Source organism: Dermochelys coriacea, chromosome 14 (assembly GCF_009764565.3).
Source record: "Dermochelys coriacea isolate rDerCor1 chromosome 14, rDerCor1.pri.v4, whole genome shotgun sequence".
NCBI classification, from domain to species: Eukaryota; Metazoa; Chordata; order Testudines; family Dermochelyidae; genus Dermochelys; species Dermochelys coriacea.
Genome location: NC_050081.1, coordinates 10,267,398 through 10,282,057, shown reverse-complemented (window position 1 = coordinate 10,282,057; position 14,660 = coordinate 10,267,398). Strand labels below are relative to the sequence as shown.

Genomic DNA, 14,660 nt, shown 5'->3' with positions numbered 1-14,660 from the left:
GGCTCCCTATAAAAATTGTACAACATGGTTTGTCTCTCCCTTCCCCACAACACTCCAATCACTTAATCAGTTCTAAGACACCCCAGGTACTGTTTATTTGTGGATTATATTGTCCACATTTATAGGGAGCAAGGACTCTTCAGTTTAAATCACTAAATAAGTCATTTCATGACAATCAAACTTTATTGAATTCACAAAACTTTCACTCAGCTGCAGAATCAATAAAAGATCATGACAGATATTAGATTCATCACTCCATGCAACTTTTACATCGTTAGTCCCAACAACAGGATAGAACTCCCAAGTACATGGCTACAGGCTTCCTGGATGAGACAGACTGTAGGTGTTATTGATGCATCACTACACAGAAGTGTTAAAAGCAAGAGCACAATAAGTATCAACTGGCTCTCAGGACTATCCTAGTTACTTTAGACAATTTTAATCAAAGATGCATTCATTAAATTTGTTATAGGTGTTACTTTTCTTAGCAACAAGATTTTTTGTTAAAAATTTCACATGCAGAGAAGTTGCAGAAAGAATGATCTAGTGATTCAAGCATTTTGAATATTTGTGTCCTTCCACTTGTTACATTTTTGCACACTTCCCACTCCCCAAAATGCTCCTGGCTTTTTGGGTCACCTTTCTTCCAGACTGAATTCCTAGAAAATTAAGTTTAAAAGGACTTTTCTTATGGACAGAAGTAATCCACTGGATGACTATATCTATTGTCAGTATTAAAACTGATGAAAAAGATACTATTTTTATACCATTATTGAAAGAGAAAAAACCCTACCTATGAGGTTTTAGATGCATCATCTTGAGATTGCATTAAAAACAACTGATCACAATTTTTATTATGCTACGTCTAACATCAACTGTTTTATAACAGATATTCCATCTAATGTAGTCCAAGTGTATCAAGCTAAGCACTAAACACTATAACTTAAAACAGTTTCTTGCAAATACAGCCAATTAAGTGTTTCTCATTTGATTTTATAAGAACTGTATAGACATCTCAACCACGTGTCTTGCAGCTAGCCTAAAAATAAAAAAAAGTTACCAGTACAACCGTTTGTCCACCCCACTAATCCACGACACATATTCCATATCATAGAGTAGTGCAACAATCCCCAAACCGTGGTTTTCATTTTTTGGATCTCTGTCAAAGATCACGGACTACAAGAATTGGAATCCCATTGCTGACAGCCATGGGCAGCACAAGAATACGCAACTTGCTACCACACAGCACAACCTTTCCCAAGAAGATTACTCCAAAATGGCCCTTTACTGCTCTGGTGCATTGCAGGATGGGCAGACAGGCCTAGAGAATACCCATGCATCCAAAAGCAGGGATCCTTAGAGGGACTGTCCACCGGGAGTATTTTAAACTCTTCAGTGGGGAACAACATTCCAGGACATCAGAAAACTTGGTAGGCTTCCTTATGTGAAAGGGAATCCAAAATGCCTGAATACTAGTTAAGACTCTTTATTGGAGAGCATGCGCCTCCCAGACCATGTGTAAAATCTAGAAATACCTGTGCGGATAAAAGTCCAGAGCACCTGAAATCTCTGCAGGACTTCACATAAGTAAAAGATCCCAGAATCCATAAAAATCCTAGAATTCCTCAACAGAAAATAGGACTCTTTAGGAAGGAAAAAGACCAATGAGCACCTACAATGAGTACAAGGTAGGACTCTTTAAGGAAGTGTCAACTGCCCATTTCTTATGGAGGAAAAATCCAAAGCTCTCTTGAGCAATAAGCAGGATTCATTACGGGGAATGAGACCCCAGAGTTCCTGAATATATCGACAAGACTGAGATCATTTTAGTCGGGAGGTGGGGGAACCCAGCACATGGAAAGCAGTGAGACCCACTTTCCAATGATTCCCCACTTTGTGTGTTCTTGATGGGCCATACAACGTCAAGGGTCTTTTGTCCCATCAAAGCTTCTTTTTCTTCTTGGCAGTCACACTGGATACCACCATAAAGCTCTGTCTTTGTCCTGTCAATTACTTGGTTTCCAACTTTGTCCAGCACTGCACTAGTTTCTTCCTCATTGTTCACGCTCATGTTTTCTGTGTTCCTTCCTGTGAGGAGTTCTACACAGTCAGTGAGTTCCTGTCTCGATCAGCTCAGCATCAGCTCCTGCTCTCTAAGCTATTTTAGTGTTTTTGTCCTGCATTCCAGATTGCTTTCCTGCTGAAATGATTTTGGAAAGATGAACTAGCCCATTCTATATTTCAATACTACAGCTATTCCAAATAACCCCACTGTGATCCAGCGCTGAGGTCATACTAGTTCCTTAACTAAATCCCTTTTTGACCAAAGGATTATTATTATATTTTTGACATCTGGTATCTCTGAACGACTAGACAGTTGACATGCTCAAACATCCAGGCTGGAATGCTGCAATACTTTGCTTTGCTAAAGCACTTCAGAAACTTCAGCCCCTGTAAAATTCTGCCACCAAAACTCTTGTGAATACTTTCCCCTCTCTAATGCTATAGAGTCTGCCGTGGCTTTGCATTATATTTCACAGGACATACAAAGTTCCATTACGAAGAGCTTTACAGGTCAATAAATTTGGTCAATTTCACCATCTTCCCAGTTCTTTATGGACTGGTCTGAGGACCGAGATCTAGCAAGGAAAGCCTCTCAATGACTCCTACTTATCAGCACAAGACATTCAGATCTCCAACCTTTAGCTGCATCCCCTAGTTGTTTCTCCAGTTTCAGAGGGTTTTATAGTTATGAACTACAGCAAAGGTCTCCTAGACCCAGACAATGCCTGGAAGGAGTCAGAGCAATTGCTAAACGGGTTCCAAAGTAAACCCATGTCACAGCACAAAGTAAAAACAATGCATTAGGAGAATAAAAAATGCATTCCCAGAAACATTCTCCTTTTATCATCCTTTCCAACATGTTGCTAGTTTAGAAGATTCACCAGCCCACATGCAGATTCAATGCCAAAGAGGAGATTCACCAGCCCACATGCAGATTCAATGCCAAAGAGGACACATCACTCAGAACGATGCTTCAATTTTGCACTAAGGCAGTTTTCAGACTTTTGGAAGCCATCATAATGATCTCAGTATCATGGCCAAATGGCACATAAAGACTTGGTACTCAGGGAATGCCATACTTCAAAAGAGAAACTTCTCTGACCCTGCGGTGAATGAGCAGAACATTAATGCTATTAGGCAAGCCCAAGACATTTTTCTCCACTTCTTCCCACAACCTCCTCAAAACGTAAGGAGGTATTGCAGAGCTTCATAATGTGAAGAAGCACACAATACATTATGTGAGACTGGATGCTTCATTCCAAAAGGCATAGCAAACAGACCCTTTAGATTACCTAAAAAACTAGATGTGGGTTTTTAAATTCTGTTCATTTCAAACAGGGATTTTTTTTATTTAATTTTTTTTAAAATGGTGGCATTGAAAAGCACCTTGATCTCTACGGCAGGAGCAATTTGTGGTGCTGCTCACCTTTCCGATCTTTAATACCCTGCAAACGTTCAGAATTTGTGTTGTTCCATCCCATCAAAGCTTTCTTCAAGACAATTCAGATACGCCAGTGATAAATCAGTAACTTCTTAACCCTAGCTATTACAGAGGAATTTCTGCAGGGCTTCTTTCTAAAGACACTTGGCTTTGATACATAGTTCTTGGTTATATCACTGTCACTTGCTCGTTTCCTTTAAAAGTTTCTGGTCTTCTATTCCAACATGCTACCCCATGTTGGCTTTTGCCATGCAGCGCTAAAGACTTTTATTTATTTAATTCAACCCACACCCATCTGCAATGGTGTTAGACAAACCATGTGTAGGAAGTATCTTCCATAGGTTTAAGCATTTCTAAAGGCCCCCCCGATACCTGTGCAAGGCTAGTCTCTTGCCTATAGACTACTGCCTGAGCACCAGGAAATCAGACAGCAAAAATCAACCTCTAAAACTAGTGACAGGATAGAGCAAGAGAGGTAGAGGACAATGCTGGGCTTTTTCAGAAAAAAAAAAAATTCCTACATTCGGGACAGAATCAAACTCCCACTGACATTGGTGGTAATTGGATCTGACCCTTGTGTTTAGCCATAAAAATCATTTGATTTCATCTTATAGTCATCATTTCTCTTTTAAAAGAAGAAACCGGGTTCTTTTAAAGGCTTTTGCTTGAACCACCTTTGCTATCTAGTGATTGCAGGGAAAACCTCAGTTTTCACGGTCATCAGTGCTCCACCTATGGATTTAGGAATTCAGATGGGAAGAATGGGATGCACCAGCCCCCAAACTGCATATTACAGCCAGTTAAACCTCCTGCCCAAACAGAATAATATTGGTGCTGCTTGACCCAAGATTCATTTGATGCATTGTGTGGCAAAAATCTGTGTCTCCCTCTGTAGAAAAAGGAACAGTGGAGCTGTTGCCTCCTTCTTCTTTAATATTGCTATAAAAACCAGGTGCCTTATTTATTACAATTTAGGAGGTTTAAAAATAGAATTCCTGTTCTGCCCTTTGGGACCTTATTTTTGTAAGTTATAAAACTGGAAATATTCACAGGTAAAATCTTTTCTGAGATGGAGAAAAGTTCTTGCTCTCCTTTACATTCATGTGCAGTAAAAGCCACCTTTCTTCATACATGTCAAACTAGAGCACTAAATCCACTCTGTAGATCTCTCTTTTCTAACCAGTAACTTTCCAGTACTTGCAGGACTGCAGTCTAGTGGTTTTGGATAAGCAGAAAGCCACCAGAAAAAGCCATCCAGCAAGCTAAAGCAAGAACGTATGTGTTTTGAATTAAATGAGCAAGCTAGAACTACCATAGTAAATCCCTGAAAGACAGAGAGGGAGCGAGCAGATGTAAATACCCTGAGCAAACCGATTCAGGTGTGACAGCCTATTATTTCAGCTGGCACAGCGAAAGGACAGTGCCACTGGAAAACACCCAGAAAGCAGGACAGAGCGCTTCAGTGAACTGCGCTCTAAATTTGTAGATCAGGTTATGTTTCTCGCCAACACCCAGGAAAATAACGAATCCTCCCTCATAATTGAGCAGCACACCAATCTTGGTGGCCTTGGTGTTGGGCAGACATTTTTCAAGATCATTATGCCAGGCTGAAATTTTTGAATTAAACCACTCAATGCACCAGGAGCTGCTGTTCCTCCCCAGGCGGCTGTCCGCCCCTTGCCTTTCCATGCTCCCGTAGCAGATTCCGATGCCACAGAAGTTGTTCCGTTGCAGTTCCACTTCCCAGTAGTGGATGCCCCTCTTGAAGCACTGGAAGCCCAGCACTTGGGAACAGTAGGTGAAGCGCTGAGGGTGGGGATTATACTTCTGGGGTGTTTCAGAGACCGACATCTTGGTGTTTCTGTCTGATAACAGCACTTTGTTATGGGCGGTGTTGAAATCCAGCGTGATTTTAGCAGCATCTATGGAGAAATGCATCGATACATTATAAATACTAAAGCAAGGTGGGCGTGCATGGACAGGTATGTTCATGTGTGTGTATATGTACAAAGAGTGAGGGAGCGAAGGGATGGAACAGTTACTGCCTATTGCTTACTCTCCAGTAGCTTCCCCTTTTCAGCATGGCAGCTAGCGCCACACAACACACTTTCCCATCCAGGTGGGGAGACAGGTATGGCCACTGCAGTGCGGCCAGGCTGGGAAGGAGAGGAAAGGTAGCAGTTTGAGATTGGCGCACACACATATGTTGACCTCAGTGCTCTCTAGCCACATGATCCCCTAACTCAGACATAGTGTTACACACAGTCCGATCACTGCCACATATAAAGGGAATGAGCTAGCGATGTGTTAACTAATAAGGACAGATTAAAAACACAACCCATCCCTCCAAACCATATATCCTCAAAGTCATTTTGACTGTGTTACACCCCCCACCCCACCAATCACCATAAGAAGTGCGACCTCCAGGGAATTAACCCTGCATCCACTACTCTTTGGCTCTGATCCAGCAGAACTGGTGCACAGAAAGGGGGAAGTGTGGATGTTGAGCAAGATGCCTGCAGTCAGAGTCTGCCACCTGGATCAGTAAATGGGGACAAGGTGAAGGCAGCGCCTGCTGATCCATCACTATGCAGCACCAACAGTCATTCCTCCAGCAGGCTGGGTGCCCAGGCCAGGACCTGTGGAGGCGCCTGTAGCCCTGAGACAACGGCCGTGGTTGTGGAGTGGGTCGACTGCTGCTCTGTGGCATGGGTGATTTCAGGGTGGCGGAGGAGAGTGAAAGGATCCCTTCCCACTGTATCCCAAGGGAACTGACAGCACAGCTCTGGTACTCTGGCAGCGCAGGGATTATCGATGTGGCACTGAAAGGCATATGGCATCATCAACCTTCACCCCTGCTTGGAGGTGACCACCCCTACCAAGACAGAGCTCTGCAACATGCCCGGCTTCAACCGGCATGAGAACCCCAGGCCATAACCACAAGTGGAGTGCCAGAGGGCAAGCAAGGCAATAACACGCATTCCAGAATGCCGCCGACACGGCGTAGTTGTAGGCAGATAACCAGAGTTCTCACCATTAGTGCTAGCAGAAAGTGCTGGAAGGGAGAGAGCCTCACACTCTGGGTCTTGAAACCAATCCACAACTCTTAGGGATCAGGATGAGACCTTCCTGGGGTGGGGGAACGATCCCATATCTACCCACTGTGGGCCTTCTTCTGAAGCATCTGGTGCTGGCCGCTGCCGCAGACAAGATACTGAACTAGATGGGCCATGGGTCCAATTCACCGCTGCAATTACTATCTTCCACTCTGAAGTCTCCCTTCTTTTAGGAACCCAACTCTAATTTTTAAAAATGCCTTCGGCACCTAAACGCCATTAACTTTCAATGAACCCCACCTGCGGGGCTGAATTTTTATACCATGTCCCAACAAACTCATTTGGAACAGTGATCCCAAGCCAGCAGGTCCATACATAGGTGGACCTCAGTTAAACTTAGTGTCACACCTATGCTAGCAGTGAATGTGACCTACTCTGGCAACAGGTCCAGTATTTTAGTAGTTAACAGCCTTACCCTTTTTCTATTAACTCCCCTCATATTTATCAGTTAACCAGCAATTTCAGTACATTAATAAAGCCATAGCAACATGAAGATCCAGAAAGAAGTGACTCACATAATACCAGTGAAGTCTAATGTGATCATAGTAAGAGCCAGTCATTTTTAAAATGTAACTCGTCAGGTTACTTACACTCCAGAAGCTCCTCTCTCGATTTTGTTAAAAAGCTTTCGAGAGATGTTGCACCTGGATTCGCAGTGTTTGGTGCTGAATTTATGGAAGACAGAGACAATAATAGCATGTCACTTAATTAGTCATTGGGGAACACGCAGAGTTCATACAGTTTCCTTAAATGTAATCCAATATTGTCCTAAGGCTAAATTAATAGAACAGGCCATAGAAAACCAGAACCCCTCTGCACATTGGACAGGCTTGGAGAAATCCCAGTGGTTGTATTAAAGAGCATATTACTAGAGTGAGTTCTGTTAGCCACAGAACAGGTACAACATGGAACATGCCAGCCAGGCATCCCCTGCCCTGACCCACTAACAGTCATTACTCTTTTCTGCAGGGACCAGTTCAAGGGGGGAAAGGCAACTGCAGGCTGAGTTTACATTCTCTGGTGTCTCTGTAGAGCCAGCCCCTGGTGGCTGCTGTGATAAAGGTTCTGGGTGTGGACTGCTCACTAACTTATTTCACACAGGCCACTATTGACCTTGGCCAGATTTGAAACTGTGACAGAGGTTAAGCAGCTCCACATCTTATTGCCAAGTCCCCTGTGTCACCTATCTTATACTTTTAGCTACTTCTTCCTCTAAGCATTCAGCAAGTCATACGTGAGAGGGGGACTTGCAACCTGACTGAGCTAGTCATCATGGGCCCAATCCTGCGGGTGCACAGCACTTCCTGCAAAGCCCTCAGCACCCTCGACACCCATGAGAGAAATCAGGATGGAAGACACCTTTCTCCTTGCAGGAAACACAGGCCTACATCTGGGGGGAGTTTTGCTAGGGACTTTGATGCAGCTGGCTCAGGCACTGTGTGTATTTCCTACTCCTGCTGGAATTCTGCACCACTGCACACTGCAGAATTTGCACAGAACTAATGCTCCCTGCAGAATTTTAATTTTTTTTCCCCCCCACGCAGAATTTGTACCAATTTCTACCAAAATGCTCCTGCTGTCAGCCCCAGGTGCAGCTGGGGCTCCCGCTGGGGGCTCCTCAGGCCTGGGGAGAGTGAAGAACTCTAAGGAGCAGAGTGAGGCTAGGGGCTGCAGTGAGGAGGGTGGGGGCTGATCGGGTGAGGGTCTGTATTCATGGTAGGTTCTGAGCAGATGGGGTGAGGACTGGGAGGATGAACAGAGCAGGGTGTCGATGAGGTTAGGGGGGCTGAACTGATGGGGTGGTGATGATGGCGGCTGGAGGACTGAACTGAGGGAGGACTGAATGGTGGGGGGGTTGATTATATTGTGTTAATTTGACAAATAAAATATGCAGAATTTTACAATATCATGGGCAGAATTTTAAAATTTTTTGGCACAGAATTCCCCCGGGAGCAATTTCCTCACAGCTTAGCCAAATGCAGCCCAAGGCTGCCCTGTGTCACCCCTGCATTTCCATTCCAGAGCCTCTATTGACCCAAACTTGACAATTATGTATCTTCCACATGCAGTTCACATTACCACAGTGGGGGTCTTGGATCCTCCCTAGTAGCTCGTCCACAGAAGAGGTTAATGACTCTTCTAGAGACCAGCTCGAGGACTTGGTCCTTGGGCTCAAGCACTAGAGACTAGGCTTTCGGTGAGAGGAGTCTGGGGTCCAGTCCCCACTGACTGCCCACAGAGGACCATTCTTGCACACAATTTTGTGAGCTAAATTGACCCAGCCAGACACCTCTGTCCTGAAGAGACATGAGGAGCCTTCGCAAGCTGAGCGCTCATTTCCACTTGCCTCCAGCACACTGGAGTCAGCCATCCTCTACTTTGCATTTTAAGTAGTATGTTTTGCTTTGCTTTTTGGAGTAAAAATCTCTTGAAGTTCTGCACTTACCAGATTTGGCAGGTTTTCTTTTATCCCCTGAAAAAATAAAGGTCTCTGTTACTCAGTGTAAGGCCGGATGTATTAACATTTAAAAACGACATCCACTGACACACAAGAACAACGCTGCAGCTGGTATAGCTCTGCTGAAGCCTATGGAATTCCTGCAGTTAGCAGCAGCTGAAGTGCTAGCACATTGCAGTCCATTGCAGTCCACGTTGCACATACACACCCACAGAGTGTACTTGGTTGCTTACTTCTCCAACAGGCTGACACATACACTACCAGTCAGTTTAACTCTGACAATATAGGGCCTGATTCTGCACGTGCTCTAGGCACAGAACTCCCATTGAAACCAATGGAAGATCTAAGTGTCAAGCACTTCAGGGTCAAGCCAGTGGTTTTTAAACCACTACTGCACAGCTAATGTAAGACCCATGCAACATTGTTTCTGTCTACATCCAAGATAGCTAGTTGCTATATGTTTGCTTTGCCCTCTTCAAGAGCTCTAGCTACAGATTAATAGCTCTATATTATACATATATACCTTCATGAGGTGGTTGTTTTTTTAAGCCAATGGAATGGAGGAGACCTTGCCAAATCAGACTGAAAAACGTCAAGGTAAGAAACATCAGTCCAAAAGTGCTTACCTAGGGCACTTTATCTATGGGTCCCAATTCAAGGTACCAAGAATCTCATCTGCCTTCCCACCCCTCCTTGGCTTCAGCACCTGGCAGGATTGGGCCCCAGGAGCATAAACATGAGCAAGGTCAACAAGAACAATCCATCACTCACTCGTGTCTGCATCCTCACTCAACTCCGGCTGAGGCTTCTGAGGGGCTTTACCTATTTTTGGAGCTTCTTGTGAAGGGAGAAGACAGAACATGAGCAGTTTATAAAGCAGGACGCATCACATGCAACAACAGTGGAGGAACAGACATTTATGGCGAGACTTCAGTCCCTTGCACCGTTACTGTGGAATAGCTGGACTAGCAGGCAGAGAACTGAAAGGCCAAGGAGAGGCCTGCTTAGCCTTTCCACCTGAACTGACATACACAGCAGAACCTGAGCTACAGACCAGTGGGCCACCACACCATGTGCAATTTGCTTGGTTAGCCCTCATCAGGCACTCAACCAGATGTTCTCAGCTCCCACTGGGTTTGCACCTTGCAGAAAGAACTCTGAACCTCACAGGACCATGGCCCTGGATTATAAACCAGCAGCACCAGAAGGAGGGAGCCTTTTGGGTGGGTGCAGGAGCAACAAACCAACCCTGCTTGGGTCTGCCTTTCAGTGCGCATGCCTGCCTTTTGCGGCAGCTGTTACAGGTACACACCCTCTGGCGGCGCCCACGAAAGAGCAGGGGTGTGAACTTCCCAGTGCTGGGCACTACCCTGTTGGGAGGGATGCCACCACACAAGCGCAAGAGACAAAACACACAACCATCAGCCACATGCTGTACAGCTGACATCACTGGGGTGTACAATCTAACCAAACTGAGGGCTGGGGGAATAATTTCTCTGAGCTGTCAGTTCTAGTCTTCTTGGCAAAGCTTGCTATTGTTTCAAAAAAATGTTTTCAGAGAGAGAGGTGGTTTTCAAGTTGACGGTGCCCCTTCGTAGTCATCTATTTGCTCTAGCGGATACTGTTGCATTGACTGCTAGAGGAAAAATTGCATGAGCAGCATTTAGGTTTTGATGGTCACATTGTTAACTTACGTGATCCCATAGCTTTTCTTCCAGATGCTGAGAGTTTATTTGAAGGGTTTATTTGAAAAGCCTTAGGTTTCCACTGTGGATTTGCTGCAATGAAATCACATACACCATATTTTACAGCTGTATTGCTGTAACAAAGTACAATGAGAGGAAGGATAGTCTTGGGATTAAGATATCTGGCTGGTACTCAGGAGATCTCTGCCCACGTTTGTGCCAGAGCTGGGAGTTCAATTAAAGCCCCGCTCCTGCAAACACTTCTGCTCAGCTTAATGGGGTTAAGTTAAGATCCCGACTCCACAAACACTTCATCTTTCTGCATCTGTAAAAATAGGGCAATAGCGGTTTCTATCCTTCTTAGAGCTTTATGCTGCCAGACATCACTGTAAGGTCTCAGAACCTGGCAACAGGAAAGGCACTAGTGGACTTCATAGAGTCTCTAGCTTTTTCCCCTTTCTCTATTACAATATAAGCTCTTTGCAGTAAGGACTCTCTCTCATTGCATACACAGCACCTAGCACAATGCAGTTCCCAGTCTACTGTAATACTAATGAACCACAATGCACAAGTTTATAAAGATAAGCTCATTACAATGTTGTCGTCTTCCTACATCTGACACAAGGTACAACAAAAAAAAGCTTGGTCTTGCCTGAGAGTCAGGTACAGTTATCAGTACCAGTACTTTGTAACTGTTTAATAAAAACACATTTAAAAACAGCCAGGGAAGGAGTGAAAAAGATAGAAGCCGGGGAGAAAGGAGGACAGGGCGGGGTGAACTTACCCTTCTCCTCCACACTTGGGCTGGACTGTCCACCTGCTGTTACGGATATTTGTATCAGTAAAGTACAACTGTTTCAGATACATATTGATCTTTTTTAGCAGCCCTTACAATCCCACTAGCTTGTGTGCAGCAACAAAAGACCTGGCTCTAGACGTGATGAAGATAGCGTGGCCTCTTCAGACACTTCGTAAGCAAGCCAGATAACCCTTCACTTTCCAGCACAGTGCATAGGCCTTGTCTACACTGGAGAAGTGCATCAGTTTAAACTACATGGATTTTAAAAAAATGTCTACTTGAAATGGCACAAACCCCTAAAACAGGCACTTAAACTCAGTTTAAGCATCTTATTTTAGAGGTTCAGACCACTTAACTGGATGGATATTTAGTTATAGAGCAGTCCACCAGTTACCCACAGTGGGCTATAGTTCAAAAATCACCCCCATTCTGAGATTTGCCTTTATCCTTAGGTATATAGCTGACCCATGCAGCTAGACTGTACTTACTAACAAAAGTCTGATCCCACAAACACTTACTCCCTCTAGATTTTTTTTCTTTTTCTTCTGAGTGACAGTCAGCCTTTTATATGACTGAACTTGAAGTTAAAGAGCCATGCCCAGGCTGGCTATCAAGGTGAGTCAGCAGAATAACTCTGCACCTCTACAAAGAGGGTATAAAACCTGACACCCTGTCACACTTCAAGAATGTACTTAATTTCAGACAAAAAGTACAGCCTAACACTTTTCATTTGATAAGAGGGATATCTGTCCCATCCAGCAGGTCTGACTTGCAGACACGGAGCCAATGAACTAGAAAGCTTAATGGGGATAACCCACTCTTCGATCAGTGCTATAAAATTCACTAACATATTTCACATTCACCATTTTACTCTTGGCTCCATGTTTTCAACCCAGCCCTACTTCCCCAGTGAAGATCCCATATCAAACAACCAACTTTCTGCTCTCTACAACATGACTCTATACACTCAGAGGAGTATGGAAGGTAAACAACGTTCTATGCTAAGGCTGCAATAGCCGAACAGATGAGGGAAAGCCCAACGTGCTAGGAACATAGACAAACCCGCCTATAGATATACAGGAAAAAAGTGTCATTCCATTTCTTTCCACATTTTTAATTCTCTTGGTGAATTTCTCCTCATAGGCCTAGATACAAGACTAATTTCTTTATTTATCACAGTCTACTTCTTGATGATAATATAGCTTTTTATGAGAGTTCTGTCAAAGCAAAAATCAGTGGGAAAGTATCAAGACACTTATAAGTTTATCCAAATGTAAATGAAGCATACCACTGTTTTTGTTTAAAGCTTGTCTACAGGACTAACCACACCTACATCAGTTCTCTTTCCTAACCATCCTGAGTATTTAACTTGTAGCATTTTTATTTTGAGAGGGAGGGTTTCATTACTTTACAAAACAGCTCAATTGACCAACAGTTTTAAAACATCCATATACAAAATTGAAACAAGCCAGAAAAGTCTGCTTCTGAATATTTTAAATTTAAGGGGTTATACTATTTGATCTCAAAACAATAAAACAAAGACCCACAGTGGTAATTGTCTCTGAAATGATCATACCTTCCATTTTCTTCTCCTGAGGTTGATTCACCGTTCGTTTCACTATTTCTTTAAGGGAAAAGGCACCTTGATAAATGGTGTGTATTAAGTTCTGGTCCAGATCAATTCTGGGGATGAAAACATTTTTGGTTGAAGTCTGTGGCAATGTTGCTGCTTTCTGTAATAAGATATGGAAGAGCTCATGAAGTCAGGGATAAGTCACTGCATAGAAAAATTTGAGTCTAGAATGTCATAACTGGTTTAAATTATTTTACTTCTGCATTATGTCTTATGTGTGTTGATTTATTGGGGGAAGGGAGGTTATATTCGAACACTAATCAGTCATGGCAAAATTCAATAAAAAGTACCCTACATGGATTATTTTCTCATATGATATCTGAAAACAGAGGAAAAGCTACTGTAGATGTGTCACAGCAGTGAACTTCAGTTACACCACAACTACTTCTCTGGTTAACTGACCCAGCCAGGAGGGGGCAACTGTGGCTAAAGGCTGGGAGAAAAAGATAAACTGGAGGATAATTTGCCTATAAAAAGGGAGAAAATGATTATGCAGACAACAGGAACAACAATCCTAACCAGTGATTCAATGGGCAAATAATATCACTGCCTAGAATACTCACAGGACAGTTAACTCAGTGGACACATTTCTATGCCTTTTATAAAGCCAAATCACATCGCAATTATTAATATAATCTTTATAGAAAATCTCTTTTTATGTACAGACAACAGATTGATAAAAAGTCAGAGCAGGGCTCCTGCAGAAGTCTCTTTCTGAGCTCAAACAAAGTCAGACATCAGCACTCACCTTTAAAAATGTAATGTCATCATCTTCAGTCAGTGCCATTTCAATCTGGTCCCTGATGACCTGAATTTCATTTTTCTTTTTTCCCAGGACGTTATGGACATAATCAAACTTATCACAGACTCGCTTTTCCTCTTCTTCGACCTTCTTCATTGCCTTGTTTTCTTCTTCTTCTATTAAAGCTTTAATTTCCAAGAACTCACTTCTGAGCAAATCCATCTTTCGGGCAGCTGTCTCCTAAATCACCAACATACTGATATTGGTTTCAAAGTGGCTACTTGTGGAGTAAAGCCTTTAGTGAAATATCTCTGCCTTCATTCCATTTCCCCACAGCAGCCCCTCAAAGGGCCTTATCCTTCCCCCCACATCAATGGCAAATCTCCTATTCACTTCAAAGGGAGCAGAAACAGAGCCCATCCCTGCTCTCGCCCCCAAAAATCACTCAGTGTTAGGCATGAAACAAGGCAGGTTGTGCCATCTTGTGTTTAAAAGGAGAACCGCAAATCAAGACTTCAAGGTCTGCCTCCTTGGGGAAGTCAAAACACCTCTGTGCTTTAGCCCACCCATTTTGATAAGGATTATAACAACTCTCGTCTCACAGGGTTTTGTGAGGCATCATTAACCAACATCTGCAAAGCACTTCCAGATTCCCCAAGACAGACTGGCCCAATGGGGGTGCAAAGTTATTATTCGGAAGGGAGGGGCTGAGTGTGATGTCT

The 14,660-nt window shown here is 43.5% G+C and overlaps 1 protein-coding gene across 9 annotated transcripts in view; it reads right to left on the bottom strand.

Moving 5' to 3' along the window:
• LOC119842782 (E3 ubiquitin/ISG15 ligase TRIM25-like) overlaps window positions 1–14,660 on the bottom strand; it is a 36,971-nt gene that overhangs the window by 12,080 nt on the left and 10,231 nt on the right. For 2 of the 9 annotated variants that reach the window (XM_043497323.1, XM_043497322.1), the window contains exons 3-9: window positions 13,945–14,178; window positions 13,140–13,296; window positions 11,549–11,584; window positions 10,774–10,857; window positions 9,851–9,916; window positions 9,068–9,094; window positions 7,212–7,286 (exon numbers count right to left, since the gene is read on the bottom strand). In XM_043497323.1, coding sequence (XP_043353258.1) covers window positions 7,212–7,286; window positions 9,068–9,094; window positions 9,851–9,916; window positions 10,774–10,857; window positions 11,549–11,584; window positions 13,140–13,296; window positions 13,945–14,178 — 679 coding nt within the window. Of the gene's footprint in view, window positions 1–164; window positions 5,428–7,206; window positions 7,287–8,968; window positions 9,095–9,850; window positions 9,917–10,773; window positions 10,858–11,548; window positions 11,585–13,139; window positions 13,297–13,944; window positions 14,179–14,660 lie in introns of those variants that run through there. The other 7 variants (XM_038371355.2, XM_038371356.2, XM_043497320.1 and 4 more) reach the window with 7 other exon arrangements.